The sequence below is a fragment of the Mobula hypostoma genome, chromosome 13 (assembly GCF_963921235.1).
Source record: "Mobula hypostoma chromosome 13, sMobHyp1.1, whole genome shotgun sequence".
NCBI lineage: Eukaryota > Metazoa > Chordata > Chondrichthyes > Myliobatiformes > Myliobatidae > Mobula > Mobula hypostoma.
Genome location: NC_086109.1, coordinates 55,194,571 through 55,215,630, shown reverse-complemented (window position 1 = coordinate 55,215,630; position 21,060 = coordinate 55,194,571). Strand labels below are relative to the sequence as shown.

Sequence of the window (21,060 nt, the reverse complement as noted above, 5' to 3'; positions counted from 1 at the left end):
ATATCTTCGGGCTTCTGTTTAGTATCTTTGAAATGCTTCTCAAACTCATTTTGTGGAATGACTGAAAGAGCTGAACCAATGTCTAATTCCATTTTAACTAATTTGTCATTCACTTCTGGTGTAATGCAATATTGCTTCTCTATTGTTAATTTTCACACTGTAAATCTCAAGGCTACACAATCCTGTATCACACTCATCAATACCAGATTTTTCATCAATACTGTGTCGATTAGTGCTCTTTTTGAAATGGCAACTTGATATTTTAGCTTTTTCTCTTCCCAGAGCAGTTAATTTATTTTTGGCTACCCAGCATTCTCTTTGTAAGTATCTTACTTTGTCACCTTGGCTACATGTTTTGCCTATAACCCCACATTTATTTGGTGAATGTGAGTCCTCGTCACAACAGTAACACAATTTCTTTGGCCTGGCCAGTTTCTGTTTAGACTTTGCAATTTTGTTCACACTCAGTTTCATGCCTGACTGCAACTCCATTGCATCTCTGTCTACGGTTTCCATTGAAACAGTGATTTCAACTGTACTTTTAAATGTAAGTTGTGCTTCAGTTAGAAGCAGTTTTTGAATGCTTTCTTGTAAGATTCCACAAACTAAATGACCTTTCAGTGCACCATAAATCCCATTACCGAACTGACAATGCTCAGACAATCTCTTCAATTCATCCATGTACACTGAAATGTTCTCCCCTTCCCTTTGATTCCGCTTATGAAGCCTAAACATTCTGCAATCAATAATAATTTTGGTTGTTAAGTATTCCTGCATTATCAATATCAGGAAAGCTAATTTCTGTTGGTTTTGCTGAAGCAGTTAAACTTCGAAGCAAACCTTGTGCTTTTAAACCAAATACACTCAGCAAAATTGATACTTGTTTCTCATTGGCTATTTCATTTGCTTCAAAATATCGTTGAGTTAGCTCAGTATACATATGTCTGTCTTTCCTATGTAGCTAGCCATTTCTGCTTTTCTATGATTATTTTCACCCTGTGCTACTCATTCTTTATGAACATGTGAATTCTCCTGTTTTCTGCCTTTTTTAAATAGCTTGATCATGTCTTCCCCTATGAAGAACATGCGCTGCTCTGTTTTGGCATTCCTTGCTGCACTTGTGCACTTGCACAGCCCAGCCACTGTCTCAGAATTGGAATCAGGTTTATTATCACCGGCATGTGACGTGAAATTTGTTAACTTAGCAGCAGCAGTTCAATGCAATACATAATCCAGCAGAGAGAAAAAAAATATAAAATGTAATAATAATAAATAAACAAGTAAATCAATTACGTGTATTGAATAGATTTTAAAAATGTGTAAAAACAGAAATACTCTGTATTTTTAAAAAAAAGTGAGGTAGTGGCCAAAACTTCAATGTCCATTTAGGAATCGGATGGCAGAGGGGAAGAAGCTGTTCCTGAATCACTGAGTGTGTGCCTTCAGGCTTCTGTACCTCCTACCTAATGTAACAGTGAGAAAGGGGCATGCCCTGGGTGCTGGAGGTCCTTAATAATGGACCTCCAGATTAGTTTTAAGGACCTCCAGTAAGTTTTAAAAATACCTCATCGCCATTGTTATGTTTTGTAACTTCAAAACATTAAATAACTCAAAGGAAGATATGGGAATCTGGGAATGCGGCGTAACTTTGAGTTTACTTTAAGTGAGGCATGCACGTATCATATGGCAGTGTGATGATGTATTCAGTTAATGTATTTATAAATATAACCTGTAAAGAATTATTTAAATGAACAAGAATGCTGAATTAACCTATACAAGATTACTCCAATATTACTTAAATATTAAATATACAACACACAACCTATATTAAAACCCTACAGTGTAGAGAAATCTTGCCACTCTGTCACACAGTCTCAAGTGAAAGTAAGCAAAATAAACCAGCACAAAATACAGATTACATTAGAATGACTTGATGTTATGCACTTTGTCTTCAGAATACTTTGTGCAAATGAGATGGCAAGCTCTTCGTCTGTGTGCTTTTAGGACCTAGCAAAGAGAGGTTTACTAATTGTAAATACTTAAAATTATGCAATTTATTACTATTTTAAAATGTACAACATATCCAAAAGATCGGATTTATCACAATCTTAAATCCTGCAATTAATTAGTGCACATATTCAGAATCTTGAAAACGAAACAACATAGGAATCTGGTCTCTGAAGAAAGTCTTTCTAATGGTTAAATGTTGCTGCTCCTTTAGCCTGGCTGGGAAATTCTGGACCAACAGGAGGTGACTGTCCATAATCAACCACCACCTGCATTGCCCAGTGGCTGGGAAGAGAAGCAGGATAATCTGGGAAGAACTTATTATGTCAATCATGAAACAAGAACAACACAGTGGATTCGACCAAGTTCCCAGTAAGTCTAGATCTTATTGTGCATCTTAAATGAAGTAACTACAAAGGATGGAATATAAAAAAAAATCTTTCGAGGTAACGATAAATAATCTCTGTAGCTCTTCAGCATGGAGTGCTTGGGCCATGCTGTTTTACTTGATGAATCTAAATATTGCATTGAGATTTGGCAGGGAAGGATGAGAGATCAGATGACAAGATCAAACCTGCATTTTGTGGCCAGCTGATACAAGCATTGTTTGCATAGAGAGATGTGCCACTCACAGACATTAGCAGACAGAAAATTAAATGGCATGTGGGTCTGACTTTCAAATTAAAGGAGAAGATGTTTTCCAATGATTGAAGAATCTTTAGCACTCTTAATTTTTAAAGTTTTATCTCATCTTTTACACACAGACAAGCTATTAAAAGATAAGCTCCTGAAAGTTTTAGAATTAAAAAGGCTAATGTACGTAGGAAGAAAATACATCAGTTGTCTGACACAGAACTAATTATTATTCCTCAACAGAGATTATGCATCCGACACGAATCATTGTCGAACTAATATCCAGCTGGAGGCACAGCGTATATATAGTACACGCAGACAGATTTCAGAAGAAACAGACACTCCTGAAAATAGAGATTCTCCAGATGTAAGTTTAATACTTTAACCTTTATAAAAAGTAAAGTCTATTTATAAAGAACTTGCTAAGATGTATGATATTTTAGGGACATGGATGCGATTATAACTGTATAATTGAAATGCTTAAGAGGAACATGAGTGGGATCTTCTTCGCTCAGGTTGGCAAGAGTGGGACAAGCTGCCAGTCCACGTGATGGATGCAGGGTCGATTACAACATCTAAGAGAAATTTGGATAGGTACTTGAAATGGAGTGGTATGGTCTAATTGCAGGTTGATGGGATATGCAGATTCATGGCTCAGCACACACTTGATGGGCCAAAGGGCCTGTTTCTATGCTATAGTGTACTATGCTTCTATAAAGCCCAACCTAATTCAAAGTTCTCAAGCAAAATGATTTAACTTTGCAATGTTACCAACAAATTCAATTACATATTACTCTGCACTAAAACAATATTTGGTTAGTGTTTTGCTTAAATATTTTTTTTTGCAGGGCTGGGAATTGATTACTGAAGACGAAACTGCATTTAACAGCTGCAATCCCCATTCACCCCCACCACCTCATACACCTATTGGACAAAATTCAACCTTAGACTTGCAAAGTCAACTTGCAGAAGAACTTAATCGGCGATTTCAGGCGTCTGGGTGTACAGCTGTGGACCATCGTAGTACCAGCTCGGTGAGAAGAGTGATGAATTTTTAAATAGCATTGTGATTTAATCCCATGGTAATGTTTGGTTTCAGCTTTGTAGAAATTTCAGGTGCATGTTTTCCTGTATAATAGGGTCTGACATAGGTCAGACCCTGTCAGCAGTCTAATGTAGGTATAGGTATTATCCAGGTGATCCACAGCTGAGTGGAGACCAGTGAGATTGCATCTTCTGTAGACCTAGTGTGGTGATTGGCAAATTGCCGCTGTCCAGGTCCTTGCTTAGGAAGGTGATGGTTTTAGCCATGACCAACCTCTCACGGCACTTCACCGGAGTAGATGTGGGTGCAACTGGGTGATAGTCATTGAGGCAGCTCACCCTGCACTTCTTGGGCACTGGTATGATTGGAGCCCTGTTGAAGCTGGTGGGAACCTCTGACAGCAACAGTGAGAGATTGAAGATGAGTTTGAGCACTCCTGCCAGTTTGTTGACACAGGTTTTCAGTGCCCTACCAGGTACGCCATCAAGGCATGATCCCTTGTGAGGGTTCACCCTCTGGAAAATGTTTCCAGACAAAGACCACAGGATCACTAGATGCTGCAGGGATTTGCACAGGTGTAGTTTTATTCTCCCTTTCAAAGCGTGCATAAAATACATTCAGCTCATCTGGGAGTGAAGCATCACAGCCACTCAGGGTGTTAGGTTTTGTCTTGTAGGAAGTAATGGCATACAAATGCTGCCAGAGCTGACGTGCATCCAATTCTGCCTCTAAATTAAATTGGAATTGTTTTTTCACTCTTAAAATAGCCTCTGTAAATCATACCTGGACTTCTTGTATAGTTCTGTGTCACTGATCTTGAATGCCACAAATACCCTGGTGCCAAAACACTTGATACGGATTGTGCTGCTGTCTGTATCAGACGGTGTTGGTGCGCAAAGGCAGAGTGCAGCCTAACAGAAAGTCATTGTTCACAAGATCCTGTTGGACATTGCTAATGTGGAATGCTGCAAATTCGATTCACTGTTCTACTGGCGAACGGCAGTGGAGCTATGTGGCCTCAGTCGTACCAAGGATTAGGCCTCAAACCGCGCTGTTACTTGCTGACAGCTGCCCAGAGCAGAGGCGTAGGAGCCGGTGCACTCCACCCGAGGAGGTGTGGTGCAGCATCCATGATGGAATCGGTGCTGCCCTCCAGTGTTCGCTTTGCAGAAGACAAGCCGTATTGTGTTGGACTGCAGACCGCTGCAACATTCTTGGACTCGGGGTCTTGGACTATTCATATTTTTTGTGTATTTTACTGCTGTCTTATATGTGCTATGTGTGCCTTGTGCTATGAATGACTGCTGGTACTGTGTTTTGCACCTCCGCCCCAGATTAACACTGTTTTGTTTATTTATATTTGTGTATGGCTGAATGACAATTAAACTTGGACTTGAGCTTGATCTAGTCCTCAGCAGGCTATGATGGTGGTTCATCATACCCACACCCACAGCTTCTGATTTGGGTATGTCCTGTATGCTGCTGAAGGCACACACTCATCCACACAGGTCTTGATGAAGCCGGTGCCAACTATGGAGTATTCATTCCGACTCGAAGATGAATCCCTGAATATTGTCTAGTTGTTCAACTAAAAGCAATCCTGTAAGCACTCTTCCACCTTCTTGGCCCTCACCACTTGTGCTGTGGTCTTTAGTCTCTGCCAGTGGAAGTACAGCCAGGTGATCGAATTTTCCAAACTTCGGCACAGGATGGCACAGTAAGCATTCTTGATGATGGTATAACAGCAGTCAAGTGTGTTGGCACCTCTGGTTCCACAGGGGATAAGTTGGAGGTAGTTGTTAAGACTTCTTCGTTGACCTGGTTGTAATCCCCTGCAGTGATTGAAAAAGGATCTGGGGGCGTTGTTTTGTGACTGCTGATCACAGTCCCTGCCTGATGGTGGCCTGCAGTGGAATGTACACTGCTACCAGGATGGTGGCAGACAAAATGGGGGACATTTGACTGTTAGATATTCCATGACTGAGACAGAATCAGTATGATTAGGCATTAATTTATCCATGCTCATTTAGTGCCCTGTTGGTAGGGTTTGAATTGATTTCTTCAAAAAGACATTTGTTCTTTCTCATCTTCACTCCTATCTTGGACCCTCTGAGATTCTACTGTGCTAAGTAATACCCTTGCTAAAGTTCTAAACTCAGTAGAGTTCATTAGAAATATAACACGTTTGCTGTTCCTTCTTTAGAGTCATTCCAGTAGACGTGGGAGTTCACAGACTGCTCTGGAGGAACAGCCCGTGTTGCCTGTTGTAAGTATGCAACACAGCCTTAAAGTGATAAGCCACTAAGCAGCTTCTAAACCTTTAGGCCAGTGGTCCCCAACCTCTGGGCCGCGGCCTGGTATCAGTCCATGGCCCGGAGGTTGGGGACCACTGCTTTAGACAGATACTTGAAATGCCGAGGCACAGGAGGCCATGGGCAAAATGGGATTAGTGTAGATAGGTAAAACAAGCAGCAGATGTGGTGGGCTGTTTTTGTGCTGTACAACTCTGACTGGATTTAGGGAAGACTTCTAGAATATAGAACCTGGTTGAATGTGGCAGTGGAAATTAAAGCTGCATAGGAGATCAGTTGTTGAAAAGATCAAAAAATTCTAAGCACAAAAGGACTTTGAACAGCAAGCTGGGGTCGGGCTGGAATGGGATCCAGTACAGGTCCATGTGCTGAAGGGTGATGGGTGAATAGGGCAGTGTTGGAGAGGTGACATCTTTGAATTGAGTTTCTGCTTGCGGAGAGTGAAAAGCAACAGAGAGGGTGGGATGTCATCTCCAGCACCCCACTCTCCCTTTCCAGCCATTACATAAAAACTATAAGAGATTCTGACTTACAATGCACAGCGAAAGAAAATAGGAACTGCAAATTCAAAACAGTAGCAAATAATTACAATCGCTGATTGCTTAAGTCCAAGCTCAAGTGTTACAGTCAATAAAGGGGAGAAATATGATGTCATTATAGCTCAGGTTAAAACCTGAAGGTACAGAAAGTGGGGCGGCACTAAATCAGTCAGGCCATGGGCTGGAGAAATGCAGTCAAAACCATTTGAAAGGGCAAATTCTGAACTTTACCCTATTGAATACCACACCCTAATTCACAGAAACTACATCACTGTGTGATTAGGCTATGGAAGTTGTACTAGCCATCGCTGTACTAAACTAGTGAACGGCAATAATGTTCACAGTGAGCCCAGAAAAACAAGCAGCATTTCTTCAGTCTATTGAATGAAACACATGTCAGTCCATGGCCTCCTCTATGGCCATGATGAGGCCACACTCAGGTTAGAGGATCAACACCTTATATTCTGTCTGGGTAGCCTCCAACCTGCTGGCATGGACATCGATTTCTCAGCTTCTGCTAATGCCCCCCTTCACCATTCCCCATTCCCATTTCCCTCTCCCAGTTTATCTCCCTACCTGCCCATCACTTCTCCCTGGTGCTTCTTCCTCTTCCCTTTCCTCCATGGTGTTCTGTCCTCACCTATCAGATTCCCCCTCCTCCGGCCCTTTATCTCTTTCACCATCTCGACTTCGCAGCCCTTTACTTCCCCCTCTCCCTATTTCACCTATCACCTACTACCTTGTGTTTCTTCCTCCTCTCCCCCCACCTTCTTACTCTGACGTCTCATCTTTTTCCCAGTCCTGATGAAGGGTCTCGGCCTAAAACACCAACTGTTCACTCTTTTTCATAGATGCTGCCTGGCCTGCTGAGTTCCTCCAGCATTTTATGTGTGTTGCTTCAAATACAGAAGTGTCACATTCCTTTTCTACAACTATAATGCACTTTGAACAAAGTCTAAGGGAATGGTGGGTTAGCAAGAGATGAGGTGATTATGTAATCATTATAATTGATTATGAGGCACTGGGGATTCATTTCTTAAATTAAGCTTGTAATCCCTCAGCTATCCCCCTTGCTACCAGGCACCCTCCGCCACCCCTTTTACCTTTACCACTCACTTAGGACTCCACCACCCCTGGCGGGGGGGGGGGGGTGCGCGCAATATTGCCCACTTTTGGAACCACCACTCTCCAGAAACTTCTCTTACTGAACCAAAGCCGATCCGAAACTGACTCAAGCCCAATCATACGTAATTCTCTCAATACCTGAGCTATTCTGACAATCACCCGAAATGTTATTGTCCAGGGGGTGATCCTGGGTGCCCAGCATATGTTCACTATCACCACAATTACCAGTGTTAAAATGCAGAGCTGGCCCAGCCCAACTGTGAGGGGCTTACAATGCCTTCAAGCCCAAATCTGCAACCTGTGCTGAGGGCCTAGTCAGGTAGTTAGGTTCAATTCTCCATTCTGTTCATTCTTTGTACAATTGTATCATAGCAGTTAAGAAGTCCTGTCGAACTTTTTTAAGCAAGATTGTTTTCAGACACTGATATTTTAAAGCATGTGTATGTTCAAATCAAGGAATCAAGATTTTTGTTATGTGACTAAGTTTAACAGAACTTTTTATCTCTATTGATGACTTGTTCTGGTAGTCTTCGTTAACTCATTGTGTTTGATCTGCTGCATCCGGTAGATTTTACCTACTTCAGTTGGGTTACCACCAGGCTGGGAAGAAAAGAAAGATGACAAAGGAAGAACTTACTACGTCAACCACAATAACAGAACCACCAGTTGGACAAGACCTGTTATGCAGGTAAGTTGTATTTATTATTAAATTGTATGGAAGTACAGCACACTCAAGCAACCTGAAAGATTTAGTTACTTAATCATTTTTGAGAGCTACAGTAAGAACAATTGTTATTTGAACCTTGGCTGTGCATTGAGGTTAATCACAGCCTCAAGGAAGTCTGACAAAGAGTCCATAAATGATTTAGCATTGTATTTTTCCAACAGAATAAGCAAAAATATTAAGCATCTTAATCACATTATCTAAAATTCTAGAATTGCATTTAGATTATGATTTTGCATGATTTTTTGGCCATGGTTCCACTGATGAAGATTTTAAAATTATATATTCTAGGTCATATAGTTTTTTAAACATTCTTGAGTGAACTTGTCCTTTTTTTATATTAAGTTAACCATTTTTATAACATCATCCAGAACATTTTTCATTTCATCTCCAAGCATTTTTGACATTAGCTCTATGAAGTAAGTAATGTGTTGTGACAAGGTCAGGATTTCCTTTTTTTTTACAAAGGAATCAAAACCTCTCATGGAGCCAACCACCGATAGGGTACCATCAGTACAGATGCCAACACTGTTCCTCCAAGACTGACCTTTTATTTCCAGATACGAAGGCAAAACATTAAACATAGTGAGGCACCTGGAAAGAAATGGATCCATCAGGCAGACACAGCATGGATTCAGCAAAGGCAGGTCCTGTTTGACAAACTTACTGGAGTTCTTTGAGGATATAATGAGCACAGTGGATAGAGGGGAACAGATGGACCTTATTTACTTGGATTTCCAGAAGGCATTCAATAGGGTGTTGCATTAAAGACTTATCCATAAGATAAGGATGCGTATTATGGGGAGCAAGGACATGGCAGACCAATTGAATAATTACTTTGGTTCTGTCTTCACTAAGGAGGACATAAATAATCTTCCAGAAATAGTAGGGGACAGAGGGTCCAGTGAGATGGAGGAACTGAGCGAAATACATGTTAGTAGGGAAGTGGTGTTAGGTAAATTGAAGGGATTGAAGGCAGATAAATCCCCAGGGCCAGATTGTCTGCATCCTAGAGTGCTTAAGGAAGTAGCCCAAGAAATAGTGGTAATTTTTCAAAACTCGTTAGATTCTGGACTAGTTCCTGAGGTTTGGAGGGTGGCTAATGTAACCCCACTTTTTAAAAAAGGAGGGAGAGAGAAACCGGGGAATTATAGACCGGTTAGCCTAACGTCGGTGGTGGGGAAACTGCTGGAGTCAGTTATCAAAGATGTGATAACAGCACATTTGGAAAGCGGTGAAATCATCGGACAAAGTCAGCATGGATTTGTGAAAGGAAAATCATGTCTGACGAATCTCATAGAATTTTTTGAGGATGTAACTAGTAGAGTGGATAGGGGAGAACCAGTGGATGTGGTATATTTGGATTTTCAAAAGGCTTTTGACAAGGTCCCACACAGGAGATTAGTGTGCAAACTAAAAGCACACGGTATTGGGGGTAAGGTATTGGTGTGGGTGGAGAATTGGTTAGCAGACAGGAAGCAAAGAGTGGGAATAAACGGGACCTTTTCAGAATGGCAGGCGGTGACTAGTGGGGTACCACAAGGCTCAGTGCTGGGACCCCAGTTGTTTACAATATATATTAATGACTTGGATGAGGGAATTAAATGCAGCATCTCCAAGTTTGCGGATGACACGAAACTGGGTGGCAGTGTTAGCTGTGAGGAGGATGCTAAGAGGATGCAGAGTGACTTGGATAGGTTGGGTGAGTGGGCAAATTCATGGCAGATGCAATTTAATGTGGATAAATGTGAAGTTAACCACTTTCTGGTGGCAAAAATAGGAAAACAGATTATTATCTGAATGGTGGCCGATTAGGAAAAGGGGAGGTGCAACGAGACCTGGGTGTCATTATACACCAGTCATTGAAAGTGGGCATGCAGGTACAGCAGGCGGTGAAAAAGGCGAATGGTATGCTGGCATTTATAGCGAGAGGATTCGAGTACAGGAGCAGGGAGGTACTGCTGCAGTTGTACAAGGCCTTGGTGAGACCACACCTGGAGTATTGTGTGCAGTTTTGGTCCCCTAATCTGAGGAAAGACATCCTTGCCATAGAGGGAGTACAAAGAAGGTTCACCAGATTGATTCCTGGGATGGCAGGACTTTCATATGAAGAAAGACTGGATGAACTGGGCTTGTACTCGTTGGAATTTAGAAGATTGAGGGGGGATCTGATTGAAACGTATAAAATCCTAAAGGGATTGGACAGGCTAGATGCAGGAAGATTGTTCCCGATGTTGGGGAAGTCCAGAACAAGGGGTCACTGTTTGAGGATAAAGGGGAAGCCTTTTAGGACCGAGATTAGGGAAAATCTTCTTCACACAGAGAGTGGTGAATCTGTGGAATTCTCTGCCACAGGAAACAGTTGAGGCCAGTTCATTGGCTATATTTAAGAGGGAGTTAGATATGGCCCTTGTGGCTACGGGGATCAGGGGGTATGGAGGGAAGGCTAGGGCGGGGTTCTGAGTTGGTTGATCAGCCATGATCATAATAAATGGTGGTGCAGGCTCGAAGGGCCGAATGGCCTACTCCTGCACCTATTTTCTATGTTTCTATGTTTCTAGAGTTGGGGGTGATGTACTAGCATGGATAGAGGATTGGTTAACTAATAGAAAGCAGAGAGTTGGGATACACGGTGTTACTCTAGCTGGAAATTAGTGGTGAGTGGTGTGCTACAGGGGTCAGTGCTGGGCCCATAGCTGTTCACAATATACATTAACAATCTGGAAGAGGGGACCGAGTGTAGTGAATCTAAGTTTGCTGATTGGAAGATACGGAGAATCTGCATAGAGATATAGATAGGTTAAGTGAATGGGCAAGGTTCTGGCAGATGGAGTACAATGTTGGTAAATACGATGTCATCCACTTTGAAAGGAAAAATAGAAGAGCTGATAATTATTTAATTGGTAAAAAATTGCAGCATGCTGTTGTGCAGGGGTACGGGAGTGTTTGTGTGTAAATCACAAAAGTTTGGTTTGCAGGTGCAGCAGGCTATCAAAAATGCAGATGGAATGTTGGCCTTCATTGCTAGAGGGATTGAATTTAAGAACAGGGAGGTTATGCTACAATTGTACAGGGTACTGTTGAGGCCGCACCTGGAGTAATGTGTGTAGTTCTGGTCTTCTTACTCGAGGAGGTATATACTGGCTTTCGAGGTGGTGCAGAGAAGGTTCACCAGGTTGATTCCAGAAGTGAGGGCATTCGACTGTGAGGAGAGATTAAGTCACCTGGGACTGTACTCACTGGAATTCAGAAGAATGAGAGGAGATCTTTTGGAAACATATGAAACTATAAAAGGGATACATAAGATAGAGGTAGGAAAGTTGTTTCCGCTGCTAGTTGAGTCTAGAACTAGGGAACATAACCTCAGGATTCAGGGGAGTAGATTTAGGACAGAGATGAGGAGGAAATACTTTCTATACTCACCTTCAGAGAGTGGTGAATCTGTGGAATTCTCTGCCCAATGAAACAGTGGAGGCTACCAGGGTAAATATATTTAAGACAAGGTGGTTAGATTTTTGCATAGTGGGGGAATTAAGGGTTATGGGGAAAAGGAAGGGAGGTGGAGGTGAGTCCATGGTCAGATCAGCCATGATCTTATTGAATAGTGGGGCAGGCTCGACGGGCCAGATGTCCTACTCCTGCTCCTATTTCTGATGCTTTTAATATATCTTGGCCTTTGCTTGTTTTGGGCAGCTCTTTGCAACAGAAAAAGTCTTCTTGAATTTCACCATCATTTACAATTCTTACAAATGCAACAATATGACATTTATTGGTGAAATCTGTTGACTCATCAACCTGGATAGAGAAGCTGTTGTTTTTTAGTTTATTACAGAAAACCTCTTCAGCATCATGTGACATGTCATCAATACTTTGACTTACCAGACTGTTTGACAGTGAAACCTTTTCAATTTATCATACTCTATCTTGTCCTAGTATTTTATCCACTATAATTTTACATGCTGACATTATTAGGTTCTCGCCAACTGTGTGACTTTTCCTTTTCTGGGTAATAAATTTTGCTACTAAACAACTTGCTTCCTGATTCTTTTACTGACTGTGACGTTATTAACAAAAGCTTTACTCTGTTTTGAGATTCCAATGGCCATTTAAAATAATCAGCACTTTTACGTGTCATATGCCTGTGATTTTTAGTTAGGTGCCTTTTCAATTTCGCTGGAGCCATTGTTACATCTGTAATTTGTTTGTCACAGACTAGGTGCAATGGAATAGGGTAACTTGGATCACCAGTCCATGTAAAACCCATTGATAAGTAGCTTTCATTTTAAAAACTGACATATTTTTGTGTCCATTCTTGCGCTAGTGCAGTGAAATGACTTTTGAAGATTGTAATTCATATTCATTAACCTTATCAGAATTGGCCTAGGGCTAGAATCCTCCCCTTCAACAATCACCACATTGGGCCATCAGACATGTCTGTAAAACACAGCAGTCAATAAATATAAAAAAGAATAGCATAATAAAAGACTAAATGAGAAAACCAAAAAAATACGAAAACTTCCGCAGGGTGAGGCCCAAGTTGGGTGAGTCCATTCAATGCTTGGAAAATGCAATTCAGGCTCCTCATCAGCCTACCATCATCCCCTCCGTGCAGTACAGTGCAGTACAGTGCTCACCAATCATCAACAGCCTCCTCTAACTCACCTCAAAAACTGAGAATGGACTCAACCAAATGAAGACACTCCTACTGCACACTGCTGTGATGGGCTGGGAGATCTCAAATGAGATTGCTAACAGGGCTGCTCGGTCTCTGCCCACCACTGTGAGTGCTAGCACAAAGTTCAGAAAACAATGTTTACTTTTTTTATCGTGATCTCTTGCAGAACCCCTAGCGACCTCTCACACAACCCTAGGGTTCCGCGGAACCTCAGTTGAGAAAGCCTCTTTGAGTAATGTTGGCAAGATTGTTTCTTTAATTTCCTATACAGGGGTTTGCTATGGATCTATACCATCCATAAAGTCATCCATAAAGGTACCATGGAGTATGCAAAGGGTCCATGGAACCCAGGTTGAGAACTCCTGGTCTGTACCTTTGTGGATGATTTGAGCACTTGTAAGGACCATCTGAGACTGGCATGTATTATCGATCTGAATTATTTGCCAGTCAAATGTACAAAGCTGGCAAATTTCATTCCTTGAATATTATTAGTTATAAACATTAATTCTAAAAGCAATCTGGCTGCTTTCTTGACTTTGTTTTCCAATACCAGCTCACAGATTACCGGGTTCATTGAATTCGGACTCTCTACATGCAGGGTGAAGCTTGAATAGGTGCCTTTTAGGTTTTCTGTTTGCAGAAATTACTGTAAACAAATATGTGGAGCAAGAGACTAGAGTTACCCTCTCAACACTCCAGTTCCAATAGATATTTTATCGCTTGCATTGCCGATATTCCAAATGGCAGAAAACACATGATGAGATTGTATGTTTGTTTCATCAAAATGTGAGTGCCATAGCTACTAGACTTTTTTTTCAGAGTGTCATGGTTCATTCTGGTATATAATTAAATAGTGCTTGACATAACGAATTGCTTCAAGCTTCCTTCACCTATATTAGTTTATCATGCCTGAGTGCTCAGTGGGTCATTGCATAAGCAAATAAAATTGTCTTGCCACTACCCACTTTTTTACTAACGTTTTGTACATATTGGCCAAGACAGTATTATCCAGTTTTTGTGTAAAATTTAGATGTAGATTGAGGGTTTGAATCAGACCTCTATTGATTCAGAGAACTATATTTGATATAGATGATAGAACTTTTCCTTTATACCTATAAACCTCACAATTTTATGAGTTTTCTACAAAAATAGACCAAAGCCTAAAAACTGAAGTAACTGTGCATTTCTTCCCTTTCACTCTTTCATGGGTTTCTTTTGAAATAGTCTGCCTTGTGTCCCCATTTAACAGCATTTGAATCAACAGCAGTAAGTGTCTTTGTGTGCTTTCTGTGCAGACCACCAGGGAAGCAGTGCAGCCAAAACCCAGTCGAAACCCCAGTGTTTACGTTCCTCACTCAGCGTCCCCTCAGGATTCTCCAGAAAACTCTCCAGGCCATCAACGAAAAAACGAGGTGGGCTTTCTGCCTCCTGGATGGGAAATCCGATCTGGTGCCAATGGTAGACCATTCTTCATTGATCATAACGCTAAAACTACAACGTGGGTAAGGAGACTTTTTTTGTGTGTCAAGAGTAAGTTATGGCTTTTGTTGGGGTTGTGGATAATGTGTGTTTAATAATCCATATATTGAAATACCTTCATATACAAGTTGACTATAAGCAGTGCCACTATGACTTACAGATGTACATTAAATCTGTATCTGAATATAGCAGGAACTTAAAATGCAACTCAACGTGATATACTGGATCTGCTTCAGGATACAAAGGCCCTATGGTTTCTCATCCCCATAGTTCCAGAGTTTAGGATTTGTATGTGCTTTAATGGCCATCTCACAACAGGATATTTGAATACCAGTTCCTAAAATCTACACTGGTTCAAATCTTTGCAAGTAAACCAGCTTCTACTGACATACTCTGTGACCATAGAATGAGAAGACTTGTCTTTGCTGCCTGGCTCACTGAATTCCTCCAGCATTCCGTTTGTTGCTCCAATTTAAATGTATATCTGACAAGGAAATGGGGTGCTTTACCAAATTAGTAGGTAAAGTGAAGAATTAAATGACAAAATATGACCAAAGCAACATGGGCTTTCCTAATGAGCTGTGATAGGGAGAACTGAACTAGGGAACCGGAGGTGCTGAGGGATTACCAACAGCTTGGTCAAAGAGATTGACTTGAGGGATGATCTTGAGCTTGAGGGTAGATCCTCTTAAAAAAATGTTCCTTTTACATGCTGCAGATCAAGCATGTATTAATTTCTCAAATAAGTATAAAAGAAAGCTTTTTCCTCAAAGAAAGCTTTTGGTATGCTGGCCTTTATTAATCAGAGCATTGAGTATAGGAGTTGGGATGTAATGTTGAAATTGTATAAGGCATTGGTAAGGCCAAATTTGGAGTATTGTGTACAGTTCTGGTCACCGAATTATAGGAAAGATGTCAATAAAATTGAGAGAGTACAGAGGAGGTTTACTAAAATGTTGCCTGGGTTTCATCTCCTAAGTTACAGAGGAAGGTTGAACAAGTTAGGTCTTTATTCTTTGGAGCGTAGAAGATTGAGAGGGGACTTGATAGAGGTGTTTAAAATTATGAGGAGGATAGATAGAGTTGACGTGGATAGGCTTTTTCCATTGAAAGTAGGGGAGATTCAAACACGAGGACATGAGTTGAGAGTTAAAGGGCAAAAGTTTAGGGGTAACATGAGGGGGAACTTCTTTACTCCGAGAGAGCTGTGTGGAACGAGCTTCCAGCAGAAGTGGTTGAGGCAGGTTCAATGTTGTCGGTTAAAGTTAAATTGGATAGCTATATGGACAGGAAAGGAATGGAGGGTTATGGGCTGAGTGCAGGTCGGTGGGACTAGGTGAGAGTAAGAGTTCAGCACAGACTAGAAGGGCTGAGATGGCCTGTTTCCATGCTGTAATTGTTATATGGTTATATGGTTATAAGTATAATCAGAGAACTAAAGTTAGAAACGTATACTTGTCAATTTATCACTTGATTTAAGTGAGACTTGTGAAGGAACTATTTCTTACAACTTCTAATTTAGTTGCGTATTGTTTAGCGATTCTGTCCTTTAATTTCGTAACCAGGAGGACCCAAGATTGAAGATTCCCGTTCATATGAGGCAACGACCACCATTAGATCCTTCAGATCTTGGACCACTTCCTGTAAGTTAAGCTCCTGTTTCTTACTTTGGCAGTTCAGTGTCTTAGGGGGTAAATGACTTATGTTTTCCCTTGGTATATTTAAAGAAACTTCCACCTAATTATTATGTACTGTGCTCGCTCAGTTGATGAATCTGTCCTACACCACGTCGAATAGTAGTGAAAGCAGGAAAGGCTCAGGACGGCCACTGGTGGGGATTGCAATGACCTTTGCCCAGGGTGACTACTGACCAAGCTGACCGTGTCCTGAAGGACACAGCTGCCCGTGTCCTGAAGGACACAGCTGCCAGACCTATTTGCAGGAGATAGTGAGTGAACCCATAGTAAGGCTAAGTCTACGGGACCTCATCCTCATCAGTTTATCTGTGACAGATGTATTCTTCCACTGTAGAAGTGGTCACTCCTTGTTCTTGTGGAAGCAATGTTCTATCTTCATATTAATCACATAAAATGTGGTCTGATCTTCATCTAAGTCACAATAATAGACAAACACAATCTGCCTAAACTAGTAACACACAAATAATTGTACTTTTTGTGCTTTCATTGAACACTTTGTTTAGTCATTCCCATTTCAGGATGGAAAAAGTGTGTGAACTCTTGTATCTAATAACTGGTAGAACTCCTTTTGCAGCAATAACCTCCACCCAACATTTCCTATAGTTGCTGATCAGACTTGCACAGTGGCGAGGAGGAATCTTAGACCAAACCTCTGTACAAAACTGTTTCAGTTCATCAATGTTTCCTGAGTTTCTTGCATGAACAGCCCTCTTCAGGTCATGCCACAGCATCTCAGCCATTTCAAAACACAAATTTTCTTCTTTTTAAACCATTCTGTTGTTGACTTACTCTTGTATTGTAGATCATTGTCTTGTTGCATCATCCAAGTTTCAGGTGATGGATTCCTAGCCTGGCATTCTCCTGTAAAATGTCATACAATTTTATATTCATGTTCCCATCAGTGACTGCAAGCTGTCCAGGTCCTGAGGTAGCAAAGCAGCCCCAAAACATTCCACCATACTTCACAGTTGGGAAGAAGTTTTGATAAAGGTGTGCAATGCCCTTTTCCCTCCAAACATAGTGGCATACATTTCTGCCAAAAAGTTCAACTTTTGTCTCATCTATCCACAGAACCTGGTCCCAGAAGCATTGTGGAACATCCAGGTGGTCTTTTGCGAACTTAAAGTGTGCAGCAATGATTTTTTTTTCCGGAGAGCAATGGTTTCCTCCATGATGTCCATCCATGAACACCATTCTTGTTCAGTGTTTTTCTTATAATGGACACATGAACAGAGACTTTAGCAAGTTCCCCCAACTGAACACAAAGTTCAAGAAGATAGCAAAGAAAGATAAGGAAACTTACTTAAAGAGCGATGCAAAAAAGCTGAAGAAGCCAACAGAATAGGAAAAACAAGAGATCTATTCAAGAAGATTAGAGAAATCAAAGGAACATTTCATTCAAAAATGAGTATAGTAAAAGATAAAGAAGGGAAGGACCTTACAGAAGCAGAAGACATCAAAAAGAGATGGCAAGAATGCGTAGAAGAATTGTCCAGGAAAGACCCAACAGCAAAGGCACCTGCATTGACTCCCCCACCGATCTAGAGCTGGACATTCTGGAAAGTGAAGTCGAATGGGCAATAGAAAACATTGCCATTAATATGGCTGCAGGATGTGACAGGATTCCAGTTGAATTGTTTAAAAGGTGATGCTGTAAAAGTGTTGCATGCAATTTGCCAGCAGATGTGGAAAACCCAACAATGGCCTTTAGACTGGAAGAGATCAGTTTATATTCCAGTTCCCAAGAAGGGAAATGTAAAGGAATATTCAAATTACCAAACAACTTCACTAATTTCACATGCTAGTAGGGTAATGCTAAAGATCATGCAAGCAAGACTCTAGTAATATATGGAACAAGAACTGCCAGATGTACAAGCTGGTTTTAGAAGAGGCAGGGGCACCAGAGACCAAATTGCTGACCTACACCGGATAACGGAGACATCGAGGGAATTCCAGAAAAGTATTTATCTATGTTTTATTGACTGCTCTAAAGCCTTCGACAGTGTGGACCATAATATACTATGGCAAATCCTTAAAGAAATGGGGATACATGGACATCTGATCTACTTTATGAGAAACTTGTACAAAGATCAAGAAGCAACAGTTAGAACTGAACACGGAACAACAAACTGGTCCAAGATTGGGAAAGGGGTATGACAAGGCTGCATACTGTCACCTGACTTATTTAATCTCTATGCTGAACACATCATGAGGAATGCCGGTCTAGCTGACTCAAATATTGGAATCAAAATTGCTGGACGAAAGATTAACAACCTCAGATATGCAGATGATACTACTCTGATGGCTGAAAGTGAGGAGGATCTGAGGAAGCTCCTAATCAAAGTGAAAGAAGAAAGTGCAAAAACTGGCCTGTTACTCAAGATTAGAAAAAACCAAGATTATGTCGACCAGCCCTAATATCTCCGTGGTAATAACTGGAAAGAAAGTGGAAGCAATGACGGACTTTGTCTTCCTCGATTCAAAGATTTCTGTAGATGGTAACTGCAGCCACAAAAATAACAGCACTTACTTCTGGGGAGGCAGCAACGGCAAAAATACTGAAGAGCAGAGACATAACATTGTCTACAAAGATCTGTATAGTCAGGTCTATGGTATTTCCAGTTGTGATGTACGGCTGTGAGAGCTGGACTACTAGTAAGGCAGAATACAAAAGAGTCAACGCCTTTGAACTTGGATGCTGAAGGAAAGTGTTAAGAGTTCGTTGGACTGTAAGAAGATCCAACAAGTCAATACTTGAAGAAATACGATCAGACTGCTCACTAGGAGGCTTGATTATGAGACGAAAGCTCAAATATTTTGGCCACATCATGAGAAGACAGGATTCCTTGGAGAAGACTCTCATGTTAGGTAAAACAGAAGGTAAAAGAAGGAGAGGACGACAGAGGCTACAATGGACACATAGTATTACTCAGACAATGCATATGACCTTGGGGGATCTTAGAGAGGCAGTTTCCAACAAGAAGGCTTGAAGTCACGAAGAGTCAGACTCGACTTAATGACTGAGCAAACAACAAAGGGATTCTTGCAGGTCTTCTGCTGTTACCCTTGGGTTCTTTTTCACTTCCTTTAGCATTGCACGTTGTGCTTTTGGTGTGATCTTTGCAGGATGCCCACTCCTAGGGAGAGGAGCAACGGTACTGAATTTCATCCATTTGTAGACAATTTCTCTTACTGTGGTCTAATGAACACTCAGGTCTTTAGAAATGCTTTTGTAGCCTTTTCCAGCTTCATGCATCTCTACAATTCTTCTTCTGAGCTCCTCTGAAAGTTGTTTTGATTGAGGCACGGAGCACATAAACAGATCTCTCTTGAGAAAAGTTACCTGACTTTGTGTCTTTTTTATAGGGCGGGCTACCTCTACAGCCCACACCTCCTATCTCATTTCATTGATTAGAATGCCTGACTCCAGATAGCTTTTGTAGAAGGCATTACCCCAAAGGTTCACATTCTTTTTTGAACCTAGACTGTGGTGTATTCAGTATCGATGAGAAGCAGTACAACTGTTTGTGACTTATTAGTTGAGGCATATCGTGTTTGTTTATTACTATGACTTAGATGAAGATCAGACCACTTTTTATGAGTGATTAATGCAGAAGAACGTGTAATTGCAAAAGGTTCACAAACATTTTCTTGCAACTGTGCATGCTGATCATTGGAGTGAAATAATCTTGCGGCTGAACCTATACAGTCCTTCCAAATGTGATCATAAATAGTAGACAATGAAATGGCTAGTAGGAGATGCTCCAGAAACATCCCCAGTCTTGACCATTGCTATGCCCAGTAATTGAGTGCTAAATACAAGGCTGAGGCATTCTCAACTATGTTTAGACAGACGTAACAAATGTGATTCATTTCAGCTTCCTGCTGAAGTCCTCACTGTCACAGAAGTCAAAAGTCTTCAGCCAAACAGATTGACTCCATGTGACATTAAGAGCACTGGATGAACAAAGATGATAGAACCAGTATCTCAGCTCTAGTATTGAAGAACTAGCTGTGCCTTTGTAAACTGTTTCAGTACAGTTACACCGCTGGTATCTACAAGGGGCAGCATGGTAACTTAGTGGTTAGCACAATGCTTTACAGTGCCAGTGATCCAGGTTCAGTTCCCGCTGCTGTCCATCAGAGTTTGTATGTTCCCCCTGTGACCATGTGGGCTTTCTCCAGGTGCTTCAGTGTCCTCTCACATTCCAAGGGCATACAGGTTAAGGTTAGTATGTTGTGACAAATAAAGCTAATCTTTGTCTTTACCTGAAACTATGGGGAATTACTCAAAATTGCAATCCAGCTGATTATGAACCAATCAGGCCTTCAATCACCAGCAAAATGATAGAGGTTTTCATCAACAGTGCTTATTTCCCAATAACTTGCTCGCTGATGCTGAGTCTGAGAGAACTCAGCTCCAGACCTCAAGGTGATTTTGGGTCAACCACAGACCAAAGAGTAGCATGTCAAGATAGCATTTGGTGTGGTTTGGCAGTTCAGTAGGTATCAAAGGGGAGACTTTTTACAATGTTTGCCATCATACCTCACAGAAAGGAAATAGGTTTTAATAGTTGGGAGTTAATCATCTCAGCACTAGTGAATCACTGAAAGAATTCGTTTGGGCCGTGTCCTTATCCCTACCATTTTCAATTGCATCATTGATTGTTTTCCTTCCATGTTCAGAACTGAGAATACTAACTGTCACTTAAGAAAATGGAGCGTTATGCTTACATACAGCAAGACCAAGATGTGACTTAGGCACGGACTAAGTGGGAAGTAACACTTGATCTCCAATAAGAATAGAAGCTCCTGTTCTTGACA

At 41.2% G+C, this 21,060-nt stretch overlaps 1 protein-coding gene across 2 annotated transcripts in view; it reads left to right on the top strand.

The window, feature by feature from the left end:
* nedd4a (NEDD4 E3 ubiquitin protein ligase a) overlaps positions 1-21,060 on the top strand; it is a 242,825-nt gene that overhangs the window by 189,649 nt on the left and 32,116 nt on the right. For both annotated transcript variants that reach the window (XM_063065708.1, XM_063065709.1), the window contains 7 exons: positions 2,222-2,379; positions 2,884-3,007; positions 3,489-3,674; positions 5,889-5,951; positions 8,230-8,349; positions 14,356-14,562; positions 16,105-16,182. In XM_063065708.1, the coding sequence (XP_062921778.1) occupies positions 2,222-2,379; positions 2,884-3,007; positions 3,489-3,674; positions 5,889-5,951; positions 8,230-8,349; positions 14,356-14,562; positions 16,105-16,182 (936 nt within the window). The remainder of the gene's footprint in view (positions 1-2,221; positions 2,380-2,883; positions 3,008-3,488; positions 3,675-5,888; positions 5,952-8,229; positions 8,350-14,355; positions 14,563-16,104; positions 16,183-21,060) is intronic.